Below are 27,474 nucleotides of genomic sequence, written 5' to 3'. Positions count from 1 at the left end.
CTCAGCCCTGTACATAAAACCAATCTATAACCTACCTCTCACTCAGCCCTGTACATAAAACCCATCTATAACCTACCTCTCACTCAGCCCTGTACATACAACACATCTATAACCTACCTCTCACTCAGCCCTGTACATACAACCCATCTATAACCTACCTCTCACTCAGCCCTGTACATACAACCCATCTATAACCTACCTCTCACTCAGCCCTGTACATAAAACCCATCTATAACCTACCTCTCACTCAGCCCTGTACATACAACCCATCTATAACCTACCTCTCACTCAGCCCTGTACATACAACCCATCTATAACCTACCTCTCACTCAGCCCTGTACATAAAACCCATCTATAACCTACCTCTCACTCAGCCCTGTACATACAACCCATCTATAACCTACCTCTCACTCAGCCCTGTACATACAACCCATCTATAACCTACCTCTCACTCAGCCCTGTACATACAACCCATCTATAACCTACCTCTCACTCAGCCCTGTACATAAAACCCATCTATAACCTACCTCTCACTCAGCCCTGTACATACAACACATCTATAACCTACCTCTCACTCAGCCCTGTACATACAACCCATCTATAACCTACCTCTCACTCAGCCCTGTACATACAACACATCTATAACCTACCTCTCACTCAGCCCTGTACATACAACACATCTATAACCTACCTCTCACTCAGCCCTGTACATAAAACCCATCTGTAACCTACTGTTCACTCAGCCCTGTACATACAACCCATCTATAACCTACCGCTCACTCAGCCCTGTACATAAAACCCATCTATAACCTACCTCTCACTCAGCCCTGTACATACAACCCATCTATAACCTACCTCTCACTCAGCCCTGTACATAAAACCCATCTATAACCTACCTCTCACTCAGCCCTGTACATAAAACCCATCTATAACCTACCTCTCACTCAGCCCTGTACATACAACCCATCTATAACCTACCTCTCACTCAGCCCTGTACATAAAACCCATCTATAACCTACCTCTCACTCAGCCCTGTACATACAACCCATCTATAACCTACCTCTCACTCAGCCCTGTACATACAACCCATCTATAACCTACCTCTCACTCAGCCCTGTACATACAACACATCTATAACCTACCTCTCACTCAGCCCTGTACATACAACACATCTATAACCTACCTCTCACTCAGCCCTGTACATACAACCCATCTATAACCTACCTCTCACTCAGCCCTGTACATACAACCCATCTATAACCTACCTCTCACTCAGCCCTGTACATAAAACCCATCTATAACCTACCTCTCACTCAGCCCTGTACATAAAACCCATCTATAACCTACCTCTCACTCAGCCCTGTACATACAACACATCTATAACCTACCTCTCACTCAGCCCTGTACATAAAACCCATCTATAACCTACCTCTCACTCAGCCCTGTACATAAAACCCATCTATAACCTACCTCTCACTCAGCCCTGTACATACAACACATCTATAACCTACCTCTCACTCAGCCCTGTACATAAAACCCATCTATAACCTACCTCTCACTCAGCCCTGTACATACAACCCATCTATAACCTACCTCTCACTCAGCCCTGTACATACAACCCATCTATAACCTACCTCTCACTCAGCCCTGTACATACAACCCATCTATAACCTACCGCTCACTCAGCCCTGTACATACAACCCATCTATAACCTACCTCTCACTCAGCCCTGTACATACAACCCATCTATAACCTACCTCTCACTCAGCCCTGTACATACAACACATCTATAACCTACCTCTCACTCAGCCCTGTACATACAACCCATCTATAACCTACCTCTCACTCAGCCCTGTACATACAACACATCTATAACCTACCTCTCACTCAGCCCTGTACATACAACCCATCTATAACCTACCTCTCACTCAGCCCTGTACATACAACACATCTATAACCTACCTCTCACTCAGCCCTGTACATAAAACCCATCTATAACCTACCTCTCACTCAGCCCTGTACATACAACACATCTATAACCTACCTCTCACTCAGCCCTGTACATACAACACATCTATAACCTACCTCTCACTCAGCCCTGTACATAAAACCCATCTATAACCTACCTCTCACTCAGCCCTGTACATACAACACATCTATAACCTACCTCTCACTCAGCCCTGTACATACAACACATCTATAACCTACCTCTCACTCAGCACTGTACATAAAACCCATCTATAACCTACCTCTCACTCAGCCCTGTACATACAACACATCTATAACCTACCTCTCACTCAGCCCTGTACATAAAACCCATCTATAACCTACCTCTCACTCAGCCCTGTACATACAACACATCTATAACCTACCTCTCACTCAGCCCTGTACATACAACACATCTATAACCTACCTCTCACTCAGCCCTGTACATAAAACCCATCTATAACCTACCTCTCACTCAGCCCTGTACATACAACACATCTATAACCTACCTCTCACTCAGCCCTGTACATACAACACATCTATAACCTACCTCTCACTCAGCACTGTACATAAAACCCATCTATAACCTACCTCTCACTCAGCCCTGTACATACAACACATCTATAACCTACCTCTCACTCAGCCCTGTACATACAACCCATCTATAACCTACCTCTCACTCAGCCCTGTACATACAACACATCTATAACCTACCTCTCACTCAGCCCTGTACATACAACAAAACCTAGCCCGTCCAATTTTTTATTTTAATTTTACCTTTATTTAACTAACTAAGTTAGTTAAGAACAAATACTTATTTTCAATGACGGCCTACCAGGGAACAGTTCAGGGGGCAGAACGACAGAACGACAGATTTTGACCTTGTCAGCTCAGGGACTCGATATAGCAACCTTTCAGTCCAACACTCTGACCACTAGGCAACTGCCGCCCCAATCACTTAGCCCTGTAAGTAAAACCAAACCCTATCCAACCAATCACTTAGCCCTGTACGTAAAACCAAACCCTATCCAACCAATCACTTAGCTCTGTACGTAAAACCAAACCCTATCCAACCAATCACTTATCCCTGTACATAAAACCAAACCCTAGCCCACCAATCCCTCAACCCTGTACAATGAAACAAACCCTATCCAACCAATCACTTAGCCCCGTTCGTAAATCCAAACCCTAGCCCACCAATCCCTCAACCCTGTACAATGAAACAAACCCTATCCAACCAATCACTCAGCCCTGTGTTAGTGCAGGAACATTCTCAGCGACAAAAGAGTGATCAAATGAAGATCCTCCATCTGTAAATCAGTTTGTAGCCTTGTCCGAGCCCAGAACAGCCCATAGGACAGGAGCCTATCTCCTCTTTAAACGCTGTGCGATAACACACACACACACACACACACACACACACACACACACATACACACACACACACACACACACATACACACACACACACACACACACAAAAAAAGAAATGCAGAAAACTGACTGAGAACACAATAGCCTAGTCAGTACACAGCAGCAGCATCATTTTACTGTGGTTCAAAGGTTTTGTTTGACTGGTATTCTCAGGGTGTGGTGGACGTCCAACTGCTTCTCTTGGTGGTTGAGGGGAGAAAATGCAGAAGTGGTTAGATTACACACACACTGTTTGTAGTTTCATAAATATATGTGTTGGTCTGTTTACTTGGTTTAAGTCAGTGTTAGTCTTTTTTTTTTTGTCCTGTGTTTGTTGACGAAGAGTAGATACTTCTGGGGGAGTGGAGAGGGGGGGGAGAAAATGAGGGGTGTGGGGGTGAAGATGGAGTAGGAGACATTTACTGGCAGAGAGAAAAGGCAGACAGGACAAAGGGAGTGAGAGAAAAAGAGAGGAATGCTGTGAGAGAGAGGATGAGAGAGAAGAGAGGAATGCTGTGAGAGAGAGAGGATGAGAGAGAAGAGAGGAATGCTGTGAGAGAGAGAGGATGAGAGAGAAGAGAGGAATGCTGTGAGAGAGAGAGGATGAGAGAGAAGAGAGGAATGCTGTGGGAGAGAGAGGATGAGAGAGAAGAGAGGAATGCTGTGGGAGAGAGAGGATGAGAGAGAAGAGAGGAATGCTGTGGGAGAGAGAGGATGAGAGAGAAGAGAGGAATACTGTGAGAGAGAGAGAGAGAGAAGAGAGGAATGCTGTGGGAGAGAGAGAATGAGAGAGAAGAGAGGAATGCTGTGGGAGAGAGAGGATGAGAGAGAAGAGAGGAATGCTGTGGGAGAGAGAGGATGAGAGAGAAGAGAGGAATACTGTGAGAGAGAGAGAGAGAGAGAAGAGAGGAATGCTGTGGGAGAGAGAGGATGAGAGAGAAGAGAGGAATGCTGTGGGAGAGAGAGGATGAGCGAGAAGAGAGGAATGCTGTGGGAGAGAGAGGATGAGAGAGAAGAGAGGAATGCTGTGGGAGAGAGAGGATGAGAGAGAAGAGAGGAATGCTGTGGGAGAGAGAGGATGAGAGAGAAGAGAGGAATACTGTGAGAGAGAGAGGATGAGAGAGAAGAGAGGAATGCTGTGAGAGAGAGAGGATGAGAGAGAAGAGAGGAATTCCGTGAGAGAGAGAGGATGAGAGAGAAGAGAGGAATGCTGTGGGAGAGAGAGGATGAGAGAGAAGAGAGGAATGCTGTGAGAGAGAGGATGAGAGAGAAGAGAGGCAAGTAAGCGAGAGAGAGAGAGAGAGAGAGGATGAGAGAGAAGAGAGGAATGATGTGAGAGAGAGAGGATGAGAGAGAAGAGAGGCAAGTAAGAGAGAGAGAGAGAGAGAGAGAGGGGATGAGAGAGAAGAGAGGCAAGTGAGAGAGAGAGAGAGCGAGAGATGAGAGTTGGGGGTAAAGGGAGTGAGAATATAGAAAGAGATGGAGATGAGAGGGAGGGAGAGAAAGAGAGTGAGTGAGGGTGAGAGAGAAAGAGAGAGAGGGCGAGAGAGAAAGAGAGTGAGGGCGAGAGAGAAAGAGAGAGGGCGAGAGAGAAAGAGAGAGAGGGCGAGAGAGAAAGAGAGAGAAAGAGAGAGACAGTGAGAGAGAAAGAGAGGCAGAAAGTAAGAGAGAGAGTCAGGACAGAAAGAGAAGGAGAACGAGAGAGAGAGATGAGGTGAGAGCCAGAGAAAGAAGGAGACAGAGAGAGAGAGATGAGGTGAGAGCCAGAGAAAGAAGGAGACAAAGAGAGAGAGATGAGGTGAGAGCCAGAGAAAGAAGGAGACAGAGAGAGAGAGATGAGGTGAGAGCCAGAGAAAGGAGGGAGACAGAGAGAGAGAGAGAGAGAGAGAGAGAGAGAGAGAGAGAGAGAGAGAGAGAGAGAGAGAGAGAGAGAGAGAGAGAGAGAGAGAGAGAGAGAGAGAGAGAGATGAGGTGAGGTGAGAGCCAGAGAAAGGAGGAGTTAGAGAGAGGAGTGCTGAGAGAGGAGAGGATGAGAGGCAGAAGGAGAGTGAGAGAGGAGAGGAAAAGAGGCAGAAGGAGAGTGAGAGAGGAAGAGAGGTAGAGGGAGAGTGAGAGAGGAGAGGAAGAGAGGCAGAAGGAGAGTGAGAGAGGAGAGGAAGAGAGGCAGGAGAGTTAGAGAGGAGAGGAAGAGAGGCAGGAGAGTGATAGTGAGAGAGGAAGAGAGTCAGAAGGAGAGTGAGAGAGGAGAGGAAGAGAGGCAGAAGGAGAGTTGGAGAGGCAGGAGAGTGAGAGTGAGAGAGGAAGAGAGGCAGAAGGAGAGTGAGAGAGGAGAGGACGAGAGGAAGAAGGAGAGTGAGAGAGGAAGAGAAGCAGAAGGAGAGTGCTGAGGGTGTTTTGACGTTTCTCAACCCAGACACCTGCTGGGGGACATAACATCTTCCTCTGGAGGAGAAGGTGATAAGAGGGTCATTCCACCTCAAAAAGCACAAGAACATTGGATTTTGACACCAACTTTCTCATATTATTCTGAAATCGTTTTAATTGTTAGACACAGATCAGATTAGCCTTCCTGCAACATTATTTTGTTGAAATATAATGTGATCTCCGAGAAATTAAGCTAATTGATTACACCAAATTGTTCATTTTAATTTATAGGATTAATATGATGTTCAATAAAGTTAGTTCCTAACATCCAATTTGCACCAACTTTTTTTTGTGGAAATAACTTTTAAAAACTGCCCACGGTCTCCAACATCACCAACAACGACTATATAGTATCAGTTCTCTATGTCTGACAGTTAGTATGGAGCTGCTGCTTAGAGTACTGTTTCTTCATACTATGTAATGTATTCTCAGTGAATTTGGTTTCCCCTGTTCAGAGAAATGTGTCGTTAAAGTTGTTTGATTTCTGTTCCATCCTGATATTACCAGGGTCTGACCATTCGATGGTGCTGTTTTTTTAAATGTGTTTTTATTTCACCTTTATTTAACCAGGTCGGCCAGTTGAGAACAAGTTCTCATTTACAAATGCGACCTGGCCAAGAATAAAGCAAAGCAGTGTGACACAGACAACAACACAGAGTTACACATGGAATAAACGATAAACAAGCCAATAACACAATAAACAAGTCAATGACACAGTGGAAAAAATAAAGTCTATACACAGTGTGTGCAAAAGGCAATAAATAGGCCATAGGAGCGAATAATTACAATTTAGCAGATTAACAGGAGTAATAAATAAGCAGATGCTGATGTGCAAGTAGAGATACTGGTGTGAAAAAAAGGGCAGAAAAGTAAATAAAATAAAAACAGTATGGGGATGAGGTAGGTAGATTGGGTGGGCTATTTACAGATGGACTATGTACAGCTGCAGTGATCCGTTAGCTGCTCAGATAGTTGATGTTTAAAGTTGGTGAGGGAAATAAAAGTCTCCAGATTCAGAAAATTGTTGCAATTCGTTCCAGTCACAGGCAGCAGAGAACTGGAAGGAACGGAGGCCAAATTAGGTGTTGGCTCTGGGGATGATCAGTGAGATATACCTGCTGGGACGTGTGCTACGGGTGGGTGTTGTTATCGTGACCAGTGAACTGAGATAAGGCGGAGCTTTACCTAGCATAGACTTATAGATGACCAGGAGCCAGTGGGTCTGGCTACGATCTGGCTGCGACCAGGTCGCAGTGGTGGGTGGTATAAGGGGATTTGGTAACAAAACGGATGGCACTGTGATAGACTGCATCCAGTTTGCTGAGTAGAGTGTTGGAAGCTATTATGTAGATGACATCGCGGAAGTCGAGGATCGGTAGGATAGTCAGTTTTACAAGGGTAAGTTTGATGGCGTGAGTGAAGGAGGCTTTGTTGTGAAATAGAAAGCCGATTCTAGATTAGATTTTTGATTGGAGATGTTTAATATGAGTCTGGAAAGAGAGTTTACAGTGTAGCCAGACACCTAGGTATTTAATAGTTGTCCACATATTCTAGGTCGGAACCGTCCAGGGTGGTGATGCTAGTCGGGCGGGCGGGTGCGGGCAGCGAACGGTTGAAAAGCATTTCGTTTTTACTAGCGTTTATGAGCAGTTGGAGGCCACGGAAGGAGAGTTCCAGGTGTTTACTTTTCCAGGTGATGACTTTTTATTTTATTTTTTAAAGCACTACCCGGTAAGCACTCTATTGAAAATGTATAACAGTTGGTTTCCTGTCCGCCGTGTGAAATGCTACCTTTTTGTTGTTGTTGCATTTTTGGCACAAATCCCAAGTCAAATCCCAAGTCAAATCCCAAGTCAAATCCCAAGTCAAATGGTACGTTGTGTCTGTTAAACATTTTCACAATTCCTGTTCAAAACATCCTAATAACATTGACTGTGTAATTCAACTCAGATGTTACTGATGACTTGGATACGAAGCTCGAAAATAAAATAAAGTTTCATGTTTTATTAGCAGTTTGTGCGGGGAAACTCGTGGTGTACACACTACCGGTCAAACGTTCTAGAACACCTACTCATTCAAAGGTTTTTATTTATTTATTTAAAAAAAAACTATTTTCTACATTGTAGAATAATAGTGAAGACATCCAAACTATGAATTAAATAACACATATGGAATCATGTAGTAACCAAAAAAAAAGAAGTGTTTAACAAACCAAAATATATTTTATATTTGAGATTCTTCAAACGAGCCACCTTTTGTCCACATATTCTAGGTCGGATGACAGCTTTGCACACTCTTGGCGTTCTTTCAACCAGTTTCATGAGGTAGTCACCTGGAATGCATTTATTTCAGTTAACAGGTGTGCCATCTTAGAAGTTAATTTGTGGAATTCTTTTCTTCTTAATGTGTTTGAGCCAATCGTTTGTGTTGTGACAAGGTAGGGATGGTAGACAGAAGATATAGCCCTATTTGGTAACAGATCAAGTCCATATTATGGCAAGAACAGGTCAATGAGCAGCTCAAATAAGCAAAGAGAAACGACAGTCCATCATTACTTTAAGACATGAAGGTCAGTCAGTCAATACGGAACATTTCAAGAACATTGAAAGTTTCTTCAAGTGCAGTTGCAAAAACTATCAAGCGCAATGATGAAACTGGCTCTGCAGCCCAAATAAATGCTTCACAGGCACATATTAATACCAACTGTGTGAATCAGGCCTTCATGGTCGAATTGCTGTAAAGAAACCACTACTATGTACCATGTACCATGTAACCTACTCTACTACTGGTGCCCTACCATGTACTCTACCCTACTATTAGTGCCCTACCATGTACCCTACCCTACTGCTAGTGCCCTACCATATACCCTACCCTACTGCTAGTGCCTTACAATGTACCCTACATGTACCCTACTCTACTGATAGTACCCTACCATGTACCCTGCCCTACTACTAGTGCTCTACCATGTACTCTACCCTACTGCTAGTGCCATACCATGTACCCTACCATGTACTCTACCCTACTGCTAGTGCTCTACCATATACCCTACACTACTACTAGTGCCCTACGATGTACCCTACCCTCCTACGAGTGCCCTACCATGTACCCTTCCATGTACCCTACCCTACTGCTAGTGCTCTACCATGTACCCTATCCTACCTTACTGCTAGTGCTCTGCCATGTACCCTACCCTACTTATAGTGCTCTACCATGTACCCTACCCTACTGCTAGTGCTCTACCATGTTCCCTACCCTACCCTACTACTAGTGCCCTACCATGTACCCTACCCTATTACTAGTGCCCTTCCATGTACCCTACCCTACCCCACTACTAGTGCTCTTCCATGTACCCTAGCCTACTACTAGTGCTCTTCCATGTACCCTAGCCTACTACTAGTGCCCTACCATCTACCCTACCCTACCCTACTACTAGTGCTCTACCATGTACCCTACTGCTAGTGCCCTACCATGTACCCTACTCTACTACTAGTGCCCTACCATGTACCCTACCCCACTACTAGTGCCCTACCATGTACCCTACTCTACTGCTAGTGCCCTACCACGTACCCTATCCTACCCTACTACTAGTGCCATGCAATGTTCCCTACCCTACTACTAGTGCTCTACCATGTACCCTTACCCTACTACTGTGGCCGACCATGTACCCTACTACTAGTGCTCTACCATGTACCCTACTACTAGTGCCCTACCATGTACCCTACCCTACCCTACTACTAGTGCCCTACCATGTACCCTACCCTACAACTAGTGCCATACCATGTACCTTACCCTACTAATAGTGCCCTACCATGTACCCTACCCTGCCACTAGTGCCCTACAATGTCCCCTTTAATGTACCCTACCCTACTACTAGGGCCCTACCATGTACCCTGCCCTACTACTAGTGCTTTACCATGTACCCTACACTACATCTAGTGCCCTACCATGTACCCTACCCTACTGCTAGTGCTCTACCATGTACCCTACCATGTACCCTACCCTACTGCTAGGGCCCTACCATGTACCCTGCCATGTACTCTACCCTACTGCTAGTGCTCTACCATGTACCCTACCATGTACCCTACCCTACTACTAGGGCCCTACCATGTACCCTACCATGTACCCTACCCTACTACTAGGGCCCTACCATGTACCCTGCCCTACTACTAGTGCTTTACCATGTACCCTACACTACTGCTAGTGCCCTACCATGTACCCTACCCTACTGCTAGTGCTCTACCATGTACCCTACCATGTACCCTACCCTACTTCTAGTGCCCTACAATGTACCCTACCATATACCCTACCCTACTACTAGGGCCCCTACCATGTACCCTGCCCTACTGCTAGTGCTTTACCATGTACCCTGCCCTACTGCTAGTGCCCTACCATGTACCCTACCCTACTGCTAGTGCTCTACCATGTACTACAAATGTTACCATCCCACCACTTGGCCAAAACAAAGGCAGCACTCCTCCTACCTCTCCTCCTACCTCTCCTCCTCCCCTCCTCCTACCTCTCCTGCTCCCCTCCTCCTACCTCTCCTCCTCCCCTCCTCCTACCTCTCCTCCTCCTCCCTCCTACCTCTCTCCTCCTTTCCTCCTACCTTTCTCCTCCTCCCCTCCTCCTACCTCTCCTCCTCCTCTCCTCCTACCTTTCCTCCTCCTTTCCTCCTACCTCTCCTCCTCCTCTCCTCCTACCTCTTCTCCTCCTCCCCTCCTCCTACCTCTCCTCCTCCTCCTCCTCTCCTCCTACCTCTCCTCCTCCTTTCCTCCTACCTCTCCTCCTCCTCTCCTCCTACCTCTCCTCTAACACTCTCCTCCACTCCTCCTACCTCTCCTCCTCCTTTCCTCCTACCTCTCCTCCTCCTCTCCTCCTACCTCTCCTCCTCCTTTCCTCCTACCTCTCCTCCTCCTTTCCTCCTACCTCTCCTCCTCCTCTCCTCCTACCTCTCCTCCTCCTTTCCTCCTACCTCTCCTCCTCCTTTCCTCCTACCTCTCCTCCTCCTCTCTCCTACCTCTCCTCCTCCTTTCCTCCTACCTCTCCTCCTCCTCTCCTCCTCCTCTCCTCTAACACTCTCCTCCCCTCCTCCTACCTCTCCTCCTCCTCTCCTCCTACCTCTCCTCCTCCTTTCCTCCTACCTCTCCTCCTCCTCTCCTCCTACCTCTCCTCTAACACTCTCCTCCACTCCTCCTACCTCTCCTCCTCCTTTCCTCCTACCTCTCCTCCTCCTCTCCTCCTACCTCTCCTCCTCCTTTCCTCCTACCTCTCCTCCTCCTCTCCTCCTACCTCTCCTCTAACACTCTCCTCCACTCCTCCACCTACCCCTCCTTCTACCCCTTCTCTAACACTCTCCACCCCTCCACCTACCCCTACTTCTAACCCTCCTCCTCCTCTCCTCCTTCTACCCCTCCTCCTACCCCTCCTCCTACCCCTCCTTCTACCCATCCTCAAACACTCTCCTCCCCCATCCACCTACCCCTCCTCCTACCCCTCCTCCTACTCCTCCTCTAACACTCGCCTCCTACCCCTCCTCTAACACTCTCCTACCCCCCCTCCCTACCCCTCCTCCTCCTCTCCTCCTAACCCTCCTCCTACCCCTCCTCTAACACTCTCATACCCCTCCTCCTATCCCCCCTCCTACCCCTCCTCTAACACTCTCCTACCCCTCCTCTAACACTCTCCTACCCCCCCTCCTATCCCTCCTCCTCCTACCCCTCCTCCTACCCCTCCTCTAAAACTCTCCTACCCCTCCTCCTACCCCTCCTCCTACCCCTCCACCTACCCCTCCTTCTACCCCTCCTCCAACACTCTCCTTCCCCTCCTCCTATCCCCCCTCCTACCCCTCCTCCTCTCCTCCTCCTCTCCTCCTACCCCTCCTCCTATCCCCCTCCTACCCCTCCTCCTCCTCCTCCTCTCCTCCTACCCCTCCTCCTACCCTTCCTCCTCCTCTCCTCCTACCCCTCCCCCTCCTCTCCTCCTACCCCTCCTCCTACCCTTCCTCCTCCTCTCTTCCTACCCCTCCCCCTCTTCTCCTCCTACCCCTCCTCCTACCCTTCCTCCTCCTCTCCTCCTACCCCTCCCCCTCCCCCTCCTCTCCTCCTACCCCTCCTCCTCCTCTCCTCCTACCCCTCCCCCTCCTCTCCTCCTACCCCTCCTCCTACCCCTCCTCCTCCTCTCCTCCTACCCCTCCCCCTCCTCTCCTCCTACCCCTCCTCCTACCCTTCCTCTTGCATTTGTCCTTTTCTCTCTTTTCTTGTCTGCACTTTTCTTCAAGGAGGACTTTGTTTGGAGCACGCTGGTTGTTGATTCAGGTGCTGCGGTGTGAGATAACTCCCCCTCTTCCTTCACATGTCCCCACTCAGCTTCATTGAGGAACCCAAGAGGCTCCTGTTGGGACAATATCAATTCAATTCAAGGGGCTTTATTGTCATGGGAAACATATGTTAACATTGCCAAAGCAAGTGAAGTAGATAATAATCAAAAGTGAAATAAACAATAAAAACATCACCCCCGTCTCTCTCAATCTCTCTCTCTCTCTCTCTCTCTCTCTCTCTCTCTCTCTCTTTCAATTCAATTCAAAGTCCTTTGTCCCTCTCTGATTATCAATATTTATATTTCTGTCTCTCATTTGGTTCCTGTCTATACCTTTTCTCATCTTGCTCCTCTCCTCCTCTCTCTTGTTCTCTCCATTCATCCCTGTCTCAGTCCTGTTGGGACCTGTCTGTTGTGTTCTGCGGAGTAATTATGCAGGGGACCCCAAACACATCTGGATGTGTGTGTTTTTCATGGGAATAACACTCTTGTCGTCCTCCTCTTCCTCCCCCTCTTCTTCCTTCCAGTATTCCCAACTATGTATCTGTCTGTATCTGTTTCCATTTTCCCGTGGAAATGCTTTGGAACTCTGTCTATTTTTTTCTAATAGATCTGGAATGTGTTCTAACTGGGAATGTTTCTGTTTGAGTGTTCCGTTTGAGTGTTCTGTTTGAGTGTTCTGTTTGAGTGTTCTGTTTGAGTGTTCTGTGTGAGTGTTCTGTGTGAGCGTTCCGTTTGAGTGTTCTGTTTGAGTGTTCTGTTTGAGTGTTCTGTTTGAGTGTTCTGTGTGAGTGTTCTGTGTGAGCGTTCCGTTTGAGTGTTCTGTTTGAGTGTTCTGTGTGAGTGTTCTGTGTGAGTGTTCTGTGTGAGTGTTCTGTGTGAGTGTTCTGTTTGAGTGTTCTGTTTGAGTGTTCTGTTTGAGTGTTCTGTGTGAGTGTTCTGTGTGAGTGTTCTGTTTGAGTGTTCTGTGCGAATGTTCTGTTTGAGTGTATTTGGGTGTGCGCTATTTTTTTTAATGAGTTTCTCTCTCTCTCTCTCTCTCTCTCTCTCTCTCTCTCTCTCCCTCTCGCTCTCTCTCTCTCTCTCTCTCTCGCCCTCTCGCTCTCTCCCTCTCTCTCTCTTTCTCTGTCTTCTTGTCTCTCTCTGATTTGTGTGACAGTTGAGTTAGTAGGCTGGAACTAATTGAACTGAAAGTTTTGCAAAGTCAACAAAACTTCCCCACACCCACCCAGTCACCATTCACCAACAGCAATCCCCACCCTTTAACTCAAATCAAATCAAATGGTATTTGTCACATTTGTCACAGGTGTAGACTAACAGTGAAACGCTTACTTACTACCGGTCCTTTCCAACAATGCAGAGTTAAATTACTTTAAAAAAAATTGTTTTTTTATTTAAAAAAACTATTACATAAAAATGTTAAAAAGTGACACAAGGAAAAAATAGTAATTTATACACAGTGAATAACAATAACGAGTAAACATAACATGGTTATATACAGGAAGTACCAGGTAATAACATGGCTCTATACAGGAAGTACCAGGTAATAACATGGTTATATACAGGAAGTACCAGGTAATAACATGGTTATATACAGGAAGTACCAGGTAATAACATGGTTATATACAGGAAGTACCAGGTAATAACATGGCTCTATACAGGAAGTACCAGGTAATAACATGGCTCTATACAGGAAGTACCAGGTAATAACATGGCTCTATACAGGAAGTACCAGGTAATAACATGGCTATATACAGGAAGTACCAGGTAATAACATGGTTATATACAGGAAGTACCAGGTAATAACATGGCTATATACAGGAAGTACCAGGTAATAACATGGTTATATACAGGAAGTACAAGCTTCTATCACCATCAGACTGTTGAACAGCTCCTATCACCATCAGACTGTTGAACAGCTCCTATCACCATCAGACTGTTGAACAGCTCCTATCACCATCAGACTGTTGAACAGCTTCTATCACCATCAGACTGTTGAACAGCTTCTATCACCATCAGACTGTTGAACAGCTTCTATCACCATCAGACTGTTGAACAGCTTCTATCACCATCAGACTGTTGAAGAGCTATCACCATCAGACTGTTGAACAGCTTCTATCACCATCAGACTGTTGAACAGCTTCTAATACCATCAGACTGTTAAACAGCTTATATCACCAGACCATCAGACTGTTGAACAGCTTCTATCACCATCAGACTGTTGAACAGCTTCTATCACCATCAGACTGTTGAACAGCTTCTATCACCATCAGACTGTTGAACAGCTTCTATCACCAGACCATCAGACTGTTGAACGGCTTCTATCACCATCAGACTGTTGAACAGCTTCTATCACCATCAGACTGTTAAACAGCTTCTATCACCATCAGACTGTTGAACAGCTTCTATCACCATCAGACTGTTGAACAGCTTCTATCACCAGACCATCAGACTGTTGAACGGCTTCTATCACCATCAGACTACATACCATTCTTAGTATATCTACTGCCCTACATACCATTCTTAGTATATATACTGCCCTACATACCATTCTTAGTATATATACTGCCCTACATACCATTCTTAGTATATCTACTGCCCTACATACCATTCTTAGTATATATACTGCCCTACATACCATTCTTAGTATATATACTGCCCTACATACCATTCTTAGTATATCTACTGCCCTACATACCATTCTTAGAATATCTACTGCCCTATATTCTTAGTATATATACTGCCCTACATACCATTCTTAGTATATCTACTGCCCTACATACCATGCTTAGTATATCTACTGCCCTACATACCATTCTTAGTATATCTACTGCCCTACATACCATTCTTAGTATATCTACTGCTCTACATACCATTCTTAGTATATCTACTGCCCTATTCTAGTATATCTACTGCCATACATACCATTCTTAGTATATCTACTGCCCTACATACCATTCTTAGTATATCTACTGCTGTTCATAACATTCTTAGTATATCTACTGCTCTACATACCATTCTTAGTATATCTACTGCCCTACATACCATTCTTAGTATATATACTGCCCTACATACCATTCTTAGTATATCTACTGCCCTACATACCATTCTTAGTATATCTACTGCCCTACATACCATTCTTAGTATATATACTGCCCTACATACCATTCTAGCATATCTACTGCCCTACATACCATTCTTAGTATATCTACTGCCCTACATACCATTCTTAGTATATCTACTGCCCTACATACCATTCTTAGTATATCTACTGCCCTACATACCATTCTTAGTATATATACTGCCCTACATACCATTCTTAGTATATCTACTGCCCTACATACCATTCTTAGTATATCTACTGCCCTACATACCATTCTTAGTATATATACTGCCCTACATACCATTCTTAGTATATCTACTGCCCTACATACCATTCTTAGTATATCTACTGCCCTACATACCATTCTTAGTATATATACTGCCCTACATACCATTCTTAGTATATCTACTGCCCTACATACCATTCTTAGTATATCTACTGCCCTACATACCATTCTTAGTATATCTACTGCCCTACATACCATTCTTAGTATATCTACTGCCCTACATACCATTCTTTAGAATATCTACTGCTCTACATACCATTCTTAGTTGGTCTTATATCTCATGTAAACATGTTCATATAGATGTGATCACTGCTACAGTGCTGTTTGGGGATGTTAATCAGATTTGACCCAACGTTTTTTTTAGACTTTTTTAATTGTGTTTTACTTACACATCTCAGTCAGTTAATATTTACTCTTTCATCCCCAGAGGAAGGGAGGAGAGAGAGAGAGAGAGAGAGACAGAGAGAGAGACAGAGACAGAGACAGAGACAGAGACAGAGACAGAGAGAGAGACAGAGAGAGACAGAGACAGAGAGAATGAGAGACAGAGAGAGAGAGAGAGAGAGAGAGACAGAGAGAGAGAGAGAGAGAGAGAGAGACCGAGAGAGACAGAGAGAGAGACATAGACAGAGAGAGAGAGAGAGAGAGACAGAGACAGAGACAGAGACAGAGAGACAGAGAGAGAGACAGAGAGAGAGACAGAGAGAGAGACAGACAGAGAGAGACAGAGAGAGACCGAGAGAGACAGAGAGAGAGACATAACAGAGAGAGACAGAGAGAGACAGAGAGAGAGACAGAGACAGAGAGATGTGGTGATTATATTCCTCTCTTTGTCCCAGCTCTCTCAATTAAACCCGTAGACTGGGCTACTGTTTACTGATCCACTGAAAACTGGGAACAATGAGATGACCCCCTCCTCCTCTCCCGCCGCCTCTCCTCTTCATCCTGTCCCCAGCATCCCTCTTCTCCCTACATCTCCAGCCCTCATCGTTCCCAACCCTTCTCTCTCCATTCCTTCCCCTCTCTATTTTCCCTCTCTTTTCTCTCTCGCTAACCTTGTTTTTCTTATTAGTCTATTCATGCATACTGAATCTTCCCACCTCTGTCTTTTTTTCCATCTGTCCTTTCCTACTCTCCTTTCCTTCTCTCCCCCCCCAGCACTACCACCACCACCTCTCTGTTCCTCATAGGGCAGTGGGGAGAGCTCCTCATCCTCTCATCTTCTCTCCTTTCCTTCTCTCCTTTCCCCAAGGCACAGACTAAGACTAAAATAGTAAACACTCACCACTCTACACTGCTGGAGGAGAGTAAATAGCTTGGTTTTTCCCTGCTGTTCAGAGGTTTAGTGTATGTGTGTGTGTGTGTGTGTGTGTGTGTGTGTGTGTGTGTGCGTGCGTGCGTGCGTGCGTGTGTGCGTGCGTGCGTGTGTGCGCGCGCGTGTGTGTGTGTATAATTGGAAACGTGAATTATGTGGATTATAATTAATAGACATTTTCTAGAGGTCGATATATTTTTCATGCTGTGTCTTAAATTTCTAAAGTGGAAATTACAAACTTCAGAAGCCTTTTTTAAACCTCGAATACCCTACAAGTTTATGATTTCCAACATTGCAGGAAAGTTCTCCTTGCAACAGGGTGATTAAATTGAGCTCCTACATCTGTAGCTGTCTTTGTGTGTGTGTGTGAGCAGAGAATGCACAGTTGGCTCATCTCTCCAGTTGCCCTCTCATTCCCCCCTCTCTACCCCACCTGTCTTATGTATCAGATCAGTTCCCCAGCAGGGTCTCTTCTCCATTAGGGGGGTTCAGACACCCTCCCCTCATTTTCTCTCTATTAGGTGGGGGGGGGGGGGGGGTTCAGACACACCTTCCTCTTATTCGCTCTCGCTTTCTCTCCTCTTTATTTCCTTTCTCTCTACATTCTCTCCTCTCACCCTCTCTCTCTCCTCCCACCCTCTTCTCTATCTCTCCTCCCACCCTCTCTCTCTCCTCCCTTCTTCTCTCTCTCTCCTCCCCCTCTCTCTCTCTCCTCCCACCCTCTCTCTCCCACTCCCTCACTCTCCCTGCCTCCCCCATCCCTCCCTTCCTCTCTCTCCTCCCTCCCTCCCTCTTCTCCCTCCCTCCCTCTCCTCCCCCCTCTCTCCTCCCGCCATCCCCTTCTCCCTCCCTCTCCTCCTCCCTCCCTCCTCTCTCTCTCGCTCTCACTCTCTCTCTTTCTCTCCTCTCTCTCTCGCTCCACTCTCTCTCTCTTTGTCTCCCCCCTCTCTCTCTCCTCTCACCCTCTCTCTCTTCTCACCCTCTCTCTCTCCTCTCACCCTCTCCCTCCCCTCCCTCCCCACCCCTCTCTCTCTCCCACTCCCTCCCTCTCTCCCCCTCCCTCCCTTCCTCCCTCCCTCCCCCTCTCTCTCTCTCTCCTCCCTCCTCCTCCCTCCCTCCCTCCCTCTTCTCCCTCCCTCCCTCCCTCCCTCTCTCTCCTCCCTCTCTCTCCTCCCTTCATCCCTCCCTCCCTCTCTCTCCCTCCCTCCCTCCCCCCTCTCTCTCTCTCTCTCCTCCCTCTCTCTCCTCCCTCCATCCCTCCCTCTCTCCTCCCTCCCTCTCTCTCCTCTCGCTCTCTCTCTCTCTTTCGCTCTCTTTCACTTTCTCTCCTACCTCTCTCTCTCTCTCTCTCCCCTCCCTCTCTCTCCTCCCTCCATCCCTCCCTCTCTCTCCCTCCCTCTCTCTCTCTCTCCCTCCCTCTCTCTCTCTCTCGCTCTCTTTCACTCTCTCTCTCTCCCTCTCTCTCGCTCTCGTTCTCGCTCTCTCTCGTTGTCTCCCCCCCTCTCTCTCTCTCTCGGAGGTATTACAAGTTGAACTCATACATATGGTTATTAGTCACATTGTGATCCCTGCAGCTCACAATCATACCTACTGTAACACTACCAGCTTATAACACACACACACACACACACACACACACACACACACACAGCTAATGCTGTCTCCTCTTATCCATAGTACCTTCTTCCTGTATGGTAATGAGACTCGTCTCTGTGTGTTCTGAATGGAACCATATTCCTTACATAGACCACTACTGTTAACCAGGACCCATAGTGCTCTACTGTTGACCAGGACCCATAATGCTCTACTGTTAACCAGGACCCATAGTGCTCTACTGTTGACCAGGACCCATAATGCTCTACAGTTGACCAGGACCCATAGTGCTCTACTGTTGACCAGGACCCATAGTGCTCTACTGTTGACCAGGCACTTGACAGTGCTCTACTGTTGACCAGGACCCATAATGCTCTACTGTTGACCAGGACCCATAGTACATACTGTTGACCAGGACCCATAATGCTCTGACAGTTGACCAGGACCCATAGTACATACTGTTGACCAGGACCCATAATGCTCTACAGTTGACCAGGACCCATAGTGCTCTACTGTTGACCAGGACCCATAGTGCACTACTGTTGACCAGGACCCACAGTGCTCTACTGTTGACCAGGACCCATAGTGCTCTACTGTTAACCAGGACCCATAGTGCTCTACTGTTGACCAGGACCCATAGTGCTGACCGTTAACCAGGACCCGATAGTGCTCTACTGTTGACCAGGACCCATAGTGCTCTACTGTTGACCAGGACCCATAGGGCTCTACTGTTGACCAGGACCCATAGGGCTCTACTGTTGACCAAGGTTAGGGTTAGGGTTAGTCCTACGTCCTGGGGCTCTGTAGGGTGTGTTTGTGTTGTGAACAGAGCCCCAGGACCAGCTTGCTTAGGGGACTCTTCTCCAGGTTCATCTCTCTGTAAGTGATGGCTTTGTTATGGAAGGTTTGGGAATCGCTTTCTTTTAGGTGGTTGTAGAATTTAACGTCTCTTTTCTGGATTTTGATAATTAGTGGGTATCGGCCTAATTCTGCTCTGCATGCATTATTGGGTGTTCTACGTTGTACACAGAGGATATTTTTGCAGAATTCTGCATGCAGTCTCAATTTGGTGTTTGTCCCATTTTGTGAAGTCTCTCTCTCTCTCTCTCTCTCTCTCTGTCTCTCTCTCTCTGTCTCTCTCTCTCTCTCTCTCTGTCTCTCTCTCTCTCTCTCTGTCTCTCTCTCTGTCTCTCTCTCTCTCTCTCTGTCTCTCTCTGTCTCTCTTTTTCTCTCTCTCTCTCGCTCTCTCTCTCTCTCTCCCTCTCTCTCTCTCTCTCTCTGTCTCTCTCTCTCTCTGTCTCTCTCTGTCTCTGTCTCTCTCTCTGTCTCTCTCTCTCTGTCTCTCTCTTTCTCTCTCTCTCTCTCTCTCTCTCTCTCTCTCTCTCTTTCTTTCTCTTTTTGTGTGTACTGTATATGCCATTACTGGTAAGCCCCAGCCACATAGCGTGTTCAAAGCCTCTACTTCTTGTTGACTTCCATATGAGTACAGGCCTCAGGCTCCAACAATGCCAAGCTTTGTTTTCAAAATGGTGGTGTGTGTTTGTGTGTGTGTGTGTGTTTTAGATCTTAATCCATCCTACTATGTTCTCATGTGCTTCTATGCGTCAGTGTATCCCCCTCCCTATATGATGTCCATCTTTCTCCTTTCTCCTCCTCTCTCCTCCTCTCTCCCCCTCTCTCCCCCTCTCTCCTCCTCTCTCCCTACAGTCTCCCCCTCCCTCTATGATGTCCATCTTTCTCCTCTCCTCCTCTCTCCTCCTCTCTCCCCCTCTCTCCTCCTCTCTCCTCCTCTCTCCCTACAGTCTCCCCTCCCTTTATGATGTCCATCTTCTTCCTCTCTCCTCCTCTCTCCCTACAGTCTCCCCCTCCCTCTATGATGTCCATCTTGCTCCTCTCTCCTCCTCTCTCCTCCTCTCTCCTCTCTCTCTCCTCCTCTCTCCTCCTCTCTCCCTACAGTCTCCCCCTCCCTCTATGATGTCCATCTTTCCCTTCCTCCTCTCTCCCTCTCTCTCCTCCTCTCTCCTCCTCTCTCCCTACAGTCTCCCCTCCCTCTATGATGTCCATCTTTCTCCTCTCCTTCTCTCTCCTCCCTTCCTCCTCCTCCTCTCTCCTCCCTCTATGATGTCCATCTTTCTCCTCTCCTCCTCTCTCCTCCTCTCTCCTTCTCCTCTCTCCTCCTCCCTCCCCCTCTCTCCTCCTCTCTCCTCCTCTCTCCTCCTCTCTCCCTACAGTCTCCCCCTCCCTCTATGATGTCCATCTTTCTCCTCTCCTCCTCTCTCCTCCTCTCTCCTCCTCTCTCCTCCTCTCTCCCCCTTTCTCCTCCTCTCTCCTCCTCTCTCCCCCTCTCTCCTCCTCTCTCCTCCTCTCTCTCCTCTCTCCCTAGAGTCTCCCCTCCCTCTATGATGTCCATATTTCTCCTCTCCTCCTCCTCTCTCCTTCTCTCCTCCTCCTCTCCCTATTGCAGCTTCCTATTAAAGGTGTTGTTTATCTTTCTGTTTCAGTAGTTCAGAGCGTCAGTTGAGGACCATGTGGTGGATGAGAGACACGGTAACAGAGAGGACCCCGCCCCTAGTATTTAATTGGGGGGTAGGGGATGGTAAGGGGAGAGCCCATCCCAGATGATGGATATGAGAGAGAAGGAAGGAGGGGGAGGGAGTGAGAGAGAAGAAAGAAGAGAGAGAGATAGCAGAGAGAGAAGAAATAAAGAGAGATTAAAGTGAGATAGCGAGCGAAACTCTCTCTCTCTCTCCGAGAGCGAGAGAGCGAAAGAGAGAAAGGAGCGAGAGCGAGAAAAGAGAGAGAGAGAGAGAGAGCGATAGAGGGAGAGAGAGACAAGAGCGAGCGGCAAATCAATACAAGCGAGAAGATAAAGAGAGAAAAATGAGAGAGAGGAAACTAGAAATAAGAGAGAGCTAGAGAGAGCAAACAATAAGAGAGCGAGCGGGGAGAGAAGAGAGCGAGTGAGAGAGCTTAAGAGAGAAAACAGCTCTCTCTCTCCCCTCTCCTCCTCCTCTCCTCTCCTCTGTCTCTCTCTCCCCCACCCTCTCTCTCTCTCCCCCACCCCACCCCCCTCTCTCCCTCACCCTCTCTCACTTTCTCTCTCTGCCCCACCTTCTCTCTCTCTCTCTCCCTCTCTCCCCCCTTCTCTCTCTCTCCCCCCTCTCTCTGTTTCTCTCCCACCCTCTCTCTCACTCTCTCTCCCCCTTCCCTCTCTCTCTCTCTCTCTTTCTCTCTCTCTCTCTCTCTCTCCCTTCTCTCTCTCTCTCTCTCTCTCTCCCCTTCTCTCTCTCTCCCACCCTCTCTCTCACTCTCTCTCCCCCACCCTCTCTCATTCTCTCTCTCCCACCCTCTGTCCCTCTCTCTCTCTCTCTCTCTCTCTCTCTCTCTCTCTCTCTCTCTCTGTGACTCTTGACTTCTTCCCACTCAGTGACTTATGAGTAAACCAACTGTACAGTAACAGTGTGTGACTCAACCTTATAAATACACGTGAGAGATACACAACAGAAGAGGTGGGATACTTTCAAATAGTTTAGATATAATCACTGTTGTGTTAATCATATTTCAACTGGTTAAAGGAGGCAGTAAAATTGAAAACAGAAAAATCATTAAAACTTTTCTGGGATCAGCGTTGTTTTAGTTACCTGAACTGTTCCTTCTGTTGAATAAGAAGGACAATTTCAAGCCCCTGTTGGAATTATACATTAGTTTTGATTCTGTTTCTGTATCATTGGATCAGTGGCTGATTCTCTCTCTCTCCCTCTCTCCCCTTCTCTCTCTCTCTCCCCTCTCTCTCTCTCTCTCTCTCACTCTGTCTCTCTCTCCCCCACCCTCTCTCTCTCCCCCCCTCTCTCCCTCACCCTCTCTCACTCTCTCTCTCTCTGCCCCACCTTCTCTCTCTCTCTCTCCCTCTCTCTCCCCTTCTCTCTCTCTGCCCCTCTATCTGTTTCTCTCTCTCTCTCCCACCCTCTCTCTCACTCTCTCTCCCCCACCCTCTCTCTCTCTCTCTCTCTTTCTCTCTCTCTCTCTCTCTCTCCCTCTCTCTCCCCTTCTCTCTCTCTCTCTCTCTCTCTCTCTACCCTTCTCGCTCTCTCCCACCCTCTCTCTCACTCTCTCTCCCCCACCCTCTCTCATTCTCTCTCTCCCACCCTCTCTCTCTCTCTCTCTCTCTCTCTCTCTCTCTCTGTGACTCTTGACTTCTTCCCACTCAGTGACTTATGAGTAAACCAACTGTACAGTAACAGTGTGTGACTCAACATTATAAATACACGTGAGAGATACACAACAGAAGAGGTGGGATACTTTCAAATAGTTTAGATATAATCACTGTTGTGTTAATCATATTTCAACTGGTTAAAGGAGGCAGTAAAATTGAAAACAGAAAAATCATTAAAACTTTTCTGGGATCAGCGTTGTTTTAGTTACCTGAACTGTTCCTTCTGTTGAATAAGACAATTTTAAGCCCCTGTTGGAATTATACATTAGTTTTGATTCTGTGTCTGTATCATTGGATCAGTGGCTGATTCTCTCTCTCTCCCGCTCTCTTGCTCTGTTTCTCTCTCTCTGTCTCTCTCTCTCGCTCTCGCTTTTCTTTTCTCTCTCACCTCAGTCACAGCTGAATCATGGGGAATGTGGAAAGTCAGAATGGTGACAGCGGTTTCTACGGAAACGAGAAAGGTCACCTGTCCCGAAAGCACACGTCCCGATCCCTCCGCCTCTCCACCAAGCATCAGCAGCAGAATCCCAGTCGACGCTCCCTCCGACCCTCGGCAGGAAAGTCGGAACATCGGAATTCCGAAGCCAGCACCCGCTCTTCCAGCACGCCCAGTATCCCACAATCCTTAGTGGAGAACGGCCTGGAACCTTTTAACCAGACAGACGAGCTGGGGGAGTTTGGAATCAACCCTCATTGGACTGACCGCGTCGCCATGACGATGAGGCCTTCCGAGTCCTTCCCGCACGACGACGACGACGACCTCACCGGTGACCCCTCTTTAGCCACGCCCACTCCGGAAACTTCCGAGGTGGACACGATCGTTCTGGACCGCGAAGGAGCTGAGGAAGAAGGAGCGACGACGTACCCGGTAGAAGGGGACGACGCGGAGAGAGAGACAGACGGAGAGGTGCGGTACCTCCAGAGGGTGAACGAGGGACCGAGGGAAGAAGGAAGTTGTAAGAAGAAGAGGTCTAAATCAGCGGACATGTGGAGAGACGACAGTCAGGAGTTCTCTCTGTCAGATCTCAGCCAGGACCACCTCACCTCCACTGAAGAGATTATAGATGGAGGAGAGGAAGAGGAGGGGGAAGAGGAAGAGGAGGAAGAGAGAGCCAGTTCCAGAGGAACAGCAGGTACGTGGACACACACACACACACACATAGTGCTGTGCCGTACATGACACTTTGTCAGATGGTACCTGTCATACCATTGACTGCTGGTGTCACGGTAACTGACTGTTAGTTAATTAACATAAACATATTTAGCATATCCCGGCCCTCCATCCATACAAGCCTTTGAAAAGTCAAATACTATCTATTTAATGTACGCCATCAAAATAAATCAAATGATTTATTTTAGTCAGGTTAAAAGAAACATTATTATATGAAGAAAAATGTATTTCAGAAAAAATAGAATAGTATATTGTGTAGGTTCTACTTTATGTTATCTGACTAGCGAGCCAATGGTATGTTTATTAGATATGTTTATACATTCATTGCTATTATTTTATATTATATAATTTTATAGTAAGAAAAATAAATAATTAATATAATATAATATATACTTTTATTTATGAGATATTCGTTTTATATTATTTATTTATTCTCTTTGAGAACGATACACACCTTATACGGCGTACGGATTGACGCATGACGCGACTAATGGATGATTTTGCAGAAGAAACGCTTCCTCTCTGTTCCTTCCTGCCTCGGGCTGCACACGCTGTTCTCTCATCAAGTGATCATATTCTCTCCCGTCAGACTGTTCTCAATGTGATCTGGTCTTTACTAATATGTGAAAGTAGTTTATATTTAAAAACGGTACATTACTAAAAATGGGCAGGAACAGGAACAGGAACAGGAACAGGAGCAGGGACAGGAACAGGAACAGGGACAGGAACAAGAACAGGAACAGGAACAGGGAATAGAGGCTGTGCTACCCAGCTATTCCCCTTTCAATCATTCATACAGGTAGAACACTAGGTGTTATATCAGAGCAGGTAGGATACTACCGTGTCATAGCAGAGCAGGTAGGAAACTACAGTGTCATATCAGAGCAGGTAGGAAACTACGGTGTCATAGCAGAGCAGGTAGGACACTACGGTGTCATAGCAGAGCAGGTAGGATCCTACAGTGTCATAGCAGAGCAGGTAGGATCCTACAGTGTCATAGCAGAGCAGGTAGGATCCTACAGTGTCATAGCAGAGCAGGTAGGACACTACGGTGTCATAGCAGAGCAGGTAGGATCCTACAGTGTCATAGCAGAGCAGGTAGGAAACTACGGTGTCATATCAGAGCAGGTAGGAAACTACGGTGTCATATCAGAGCAGGTAGGATCCTATGGTGTCATAGCAGAGCAGGTAGAATCCTACGATGTCATATCAGAGCAGGTAGGATATTACAGTGTCATATCAGAGCAGGTAGGATCCTACGGTGTCATATCAGAGCAGGTAGGACACTACGGTGTCATAGCAGAGCAGGTAGGATCCTACAGTGTCATAGCAGAGCAGGTAGGATCCTACAGTGTCATAGCAGAGCAGGTAGGATCCTACAGTGTCATAGCAGAGCAGGTAGGAGACTACGGTGTCATAGCAGAGCAGGTAGGATCCTACAGTGTCATAGCAGAGCAGGTAGGAAACTATGGTGTCATATCAGAGCAGGTAGGAAACTACGGTGTCATATCAGAGCAGGTAGGATCCTACAGTGTCATAGCAGAGCAGGTAGAATCCTACGATGTCATATCAGAGCAGGTAGGATATTACAGTGTCATATCAGAGCAGGTAGGATCCTACGGTGTCATATCAGAGCAGGTAGGACACTACGGTGTCATAGCAGAGCAGGTAGGATCCTACAGTGTCATAGCAGAGCAGGTAGGATCCTACAGTGTCATAGCAGAGCAGGTAGGATCCTACAGTGTCATAGCAGAGCAGGTAGGACACTACGGTGTCATATCAGAGCAGGTAGGAAACTACGGTGTCATATCAGAGCAGGTAGGATCCTATGGTGTCATAGCAGAGCAGGTAGGATCCTACGATGTCATATCAGAGCAGGTAGGATATTACAGTGTCATATCAGAGCAGGTAGGATCCTACGGTGTCATATCAGAGCAGGTAGGAAACTACGGTGTCATATCAGAGCAGGTAGGATCCTATGGTGTCATAGCAGAGCAGGTAGGATCCTACGATGTCATATCAGAGCAGGTAGGATATTACAGTGTCATATCAGAGCAGGTAGGATCCTACGGTGTCATATCAGAGCAGGTAGGACACTACGGTGTCATAGCAGAGCAGGTAGGATCCTACAGTGTCATAGCAGAGCAGGTAGAACACTACGATGTCATAGCAGAGCAGGTAGGATCCTACAGTGTCATAGCAGAGCAGGTAGGATCCTACAGTGTCATAGCAGAGCAGGTAGAACACTACGGTGTCATAGCAGAGCAGGTAGGATCCTACAGTGTCATAGCAGAGCAGGTAGGATACTACTGTGTCATAGCAGAGCAGGTAGGACACTACGGTGTCATAGCAGAGCAGGTAGGATCCTACAGTGTCATAGCAGAGCAGGTAGGACACTACGGTATCATAGCAGAGCAGGTAGGATCCTACAGTGTCATAGCAGAGCAGGTAGGATATTACAGTGTCATATCAGAGCAGGTAGGATCCTACAGTGTCATAGCAGAGCAGGTAGGACACTACGGTATCATAGCAGAGCAGGTAGGATCCTACAGTGTCATAGCAGAGCAGGTAGGACACTACGGTATCATAGCAGAGCAGGTAGGATCCTACAGTGTCATAGCAGAGCAGTGTGCTTCATAATAGCAGCTCAGAAGTAAATCTAGTAGCTTTAGGAAGGCTACCTGCCGCCCCTACACTCTAACCACTAGGCTACCTGCCTCCCCTCCACTCTAACCACTAGGCTACCTGCCTCCCCTCCACTCTAACCACTAGGCTACCTGCCTCCCCTCCACTCTAACCACTAGGCTACCTGCCACCCCTCCACTCTAACCACTAGGCTACCTGCCGCCCCTCCACTCTAACCACTAGGCTACCTGCCGGGACTCATTAATTATGCGGGAAAAAAACCTTGTACTAGGCTATTCAAAATTAAATAAAAATCTCTCTCTTTCCCCTCTCTCACCCTCTCTTTCTCCCCCCCTCTCTCTCTTCTCCCTCTCCCCCTCTCTCTCTCCCCCTCTCTCTTCTCCCACTCCCCCTCTCTATCTCTCTCCCCCTCTCTCTCCCTAAGGTTCTGCAGAGAGAGCCTCATCACTAGACCACCTGTGTAGCGAGCGCAGCCAGCCGGTTTTGCGAGGAACACATAACCGCTACGCCAAGAACCACCGGGACGGGGAACTCACCGCCCACAGAGGAAGGGATGGAGAGGGGGATGAAGGGCTGATCTCGCCCCAGGAGGAGGAGGGAAGCGGGTACGGGGCGTTTACGCTGCCCTGTCGGAGGTCCCACTGTCTGTCTGAAGGTCTGTCAGGACACCAGGTGGTACCGTGTCCGACTTTCCAGGGTCGAAGGGCACAGACGACACAGGTGAGGAGGAAAAACCGGTCAAGCTACAACAAAGAGGGTGGGGAACCAAGAAGGCACTATTGTAGCAATACGGCGTGCAACTGAGCACACCCAGCTAGTGTGAGCATGGCTGCTAAGTGTGACGTGGTCTGCTATATGAACTAACTCTTCACCATCTTAGTGATGTGATCCCGAGTGGCGCAGTGGTCTAAGGCACTGCATTTCAGTGCCAGAGGCGCCACTTACAGTCCCTGGTTCGAATTCTCTTTCTATCTCTCTGCCCCACCCTCTCTCTCTCCCCAATAATTGG

General features: G+C 47.2%; 1 protein-coding gene across 1 annotated transcript in view; it reads left to right on the top strand.

Annotated features, from left to right (window-relative positions):
* The first annotated feature begins 22,607 nt into the window (after positions 1-22,607).
* tiam1a (TIAM Rac1 associated GEF 1a) overlaps positions 22,608-27,474 on the top strand; it is a 136,718-nt gene continuing 131,851 nt past the window's right edge. Inside the window, 3 exon segments of the mRNA XM_090226227.1 lie at positions 22,608-22,725; positions 23,042-23,781; positions 26,890-27,185. Of these exon segments, the coding sequence (XP_090082353.1) occupies positions 23,055-23,781; positions 26,890-27,185 (1,023 nt within the window). The 5' untranslated portion in view covers positions 22,608-22,725; positions 23,042-23,054.

The sequence above is a fragment of the Oncorhynchus mykiss genome, chromosome 29, assembly GCF_057628025.1.
Source record: "Oncorhynchus mykiss isolate SJ-2025 chromosome 29, ASM5762802v1, whole genome shotgun sequence".
NCBI lineage: Eukaryota > Metazoa > Chordata > Actinopteri > Salmoniformes > Salmonidae > Oncorhynchus > Oncorhynchus mykiss.
The sequence above is the reverse complement of the archived record's forward strand: the minus strand, read 5'-3'. Positions and strand labels throughout refer to the sequence as shown.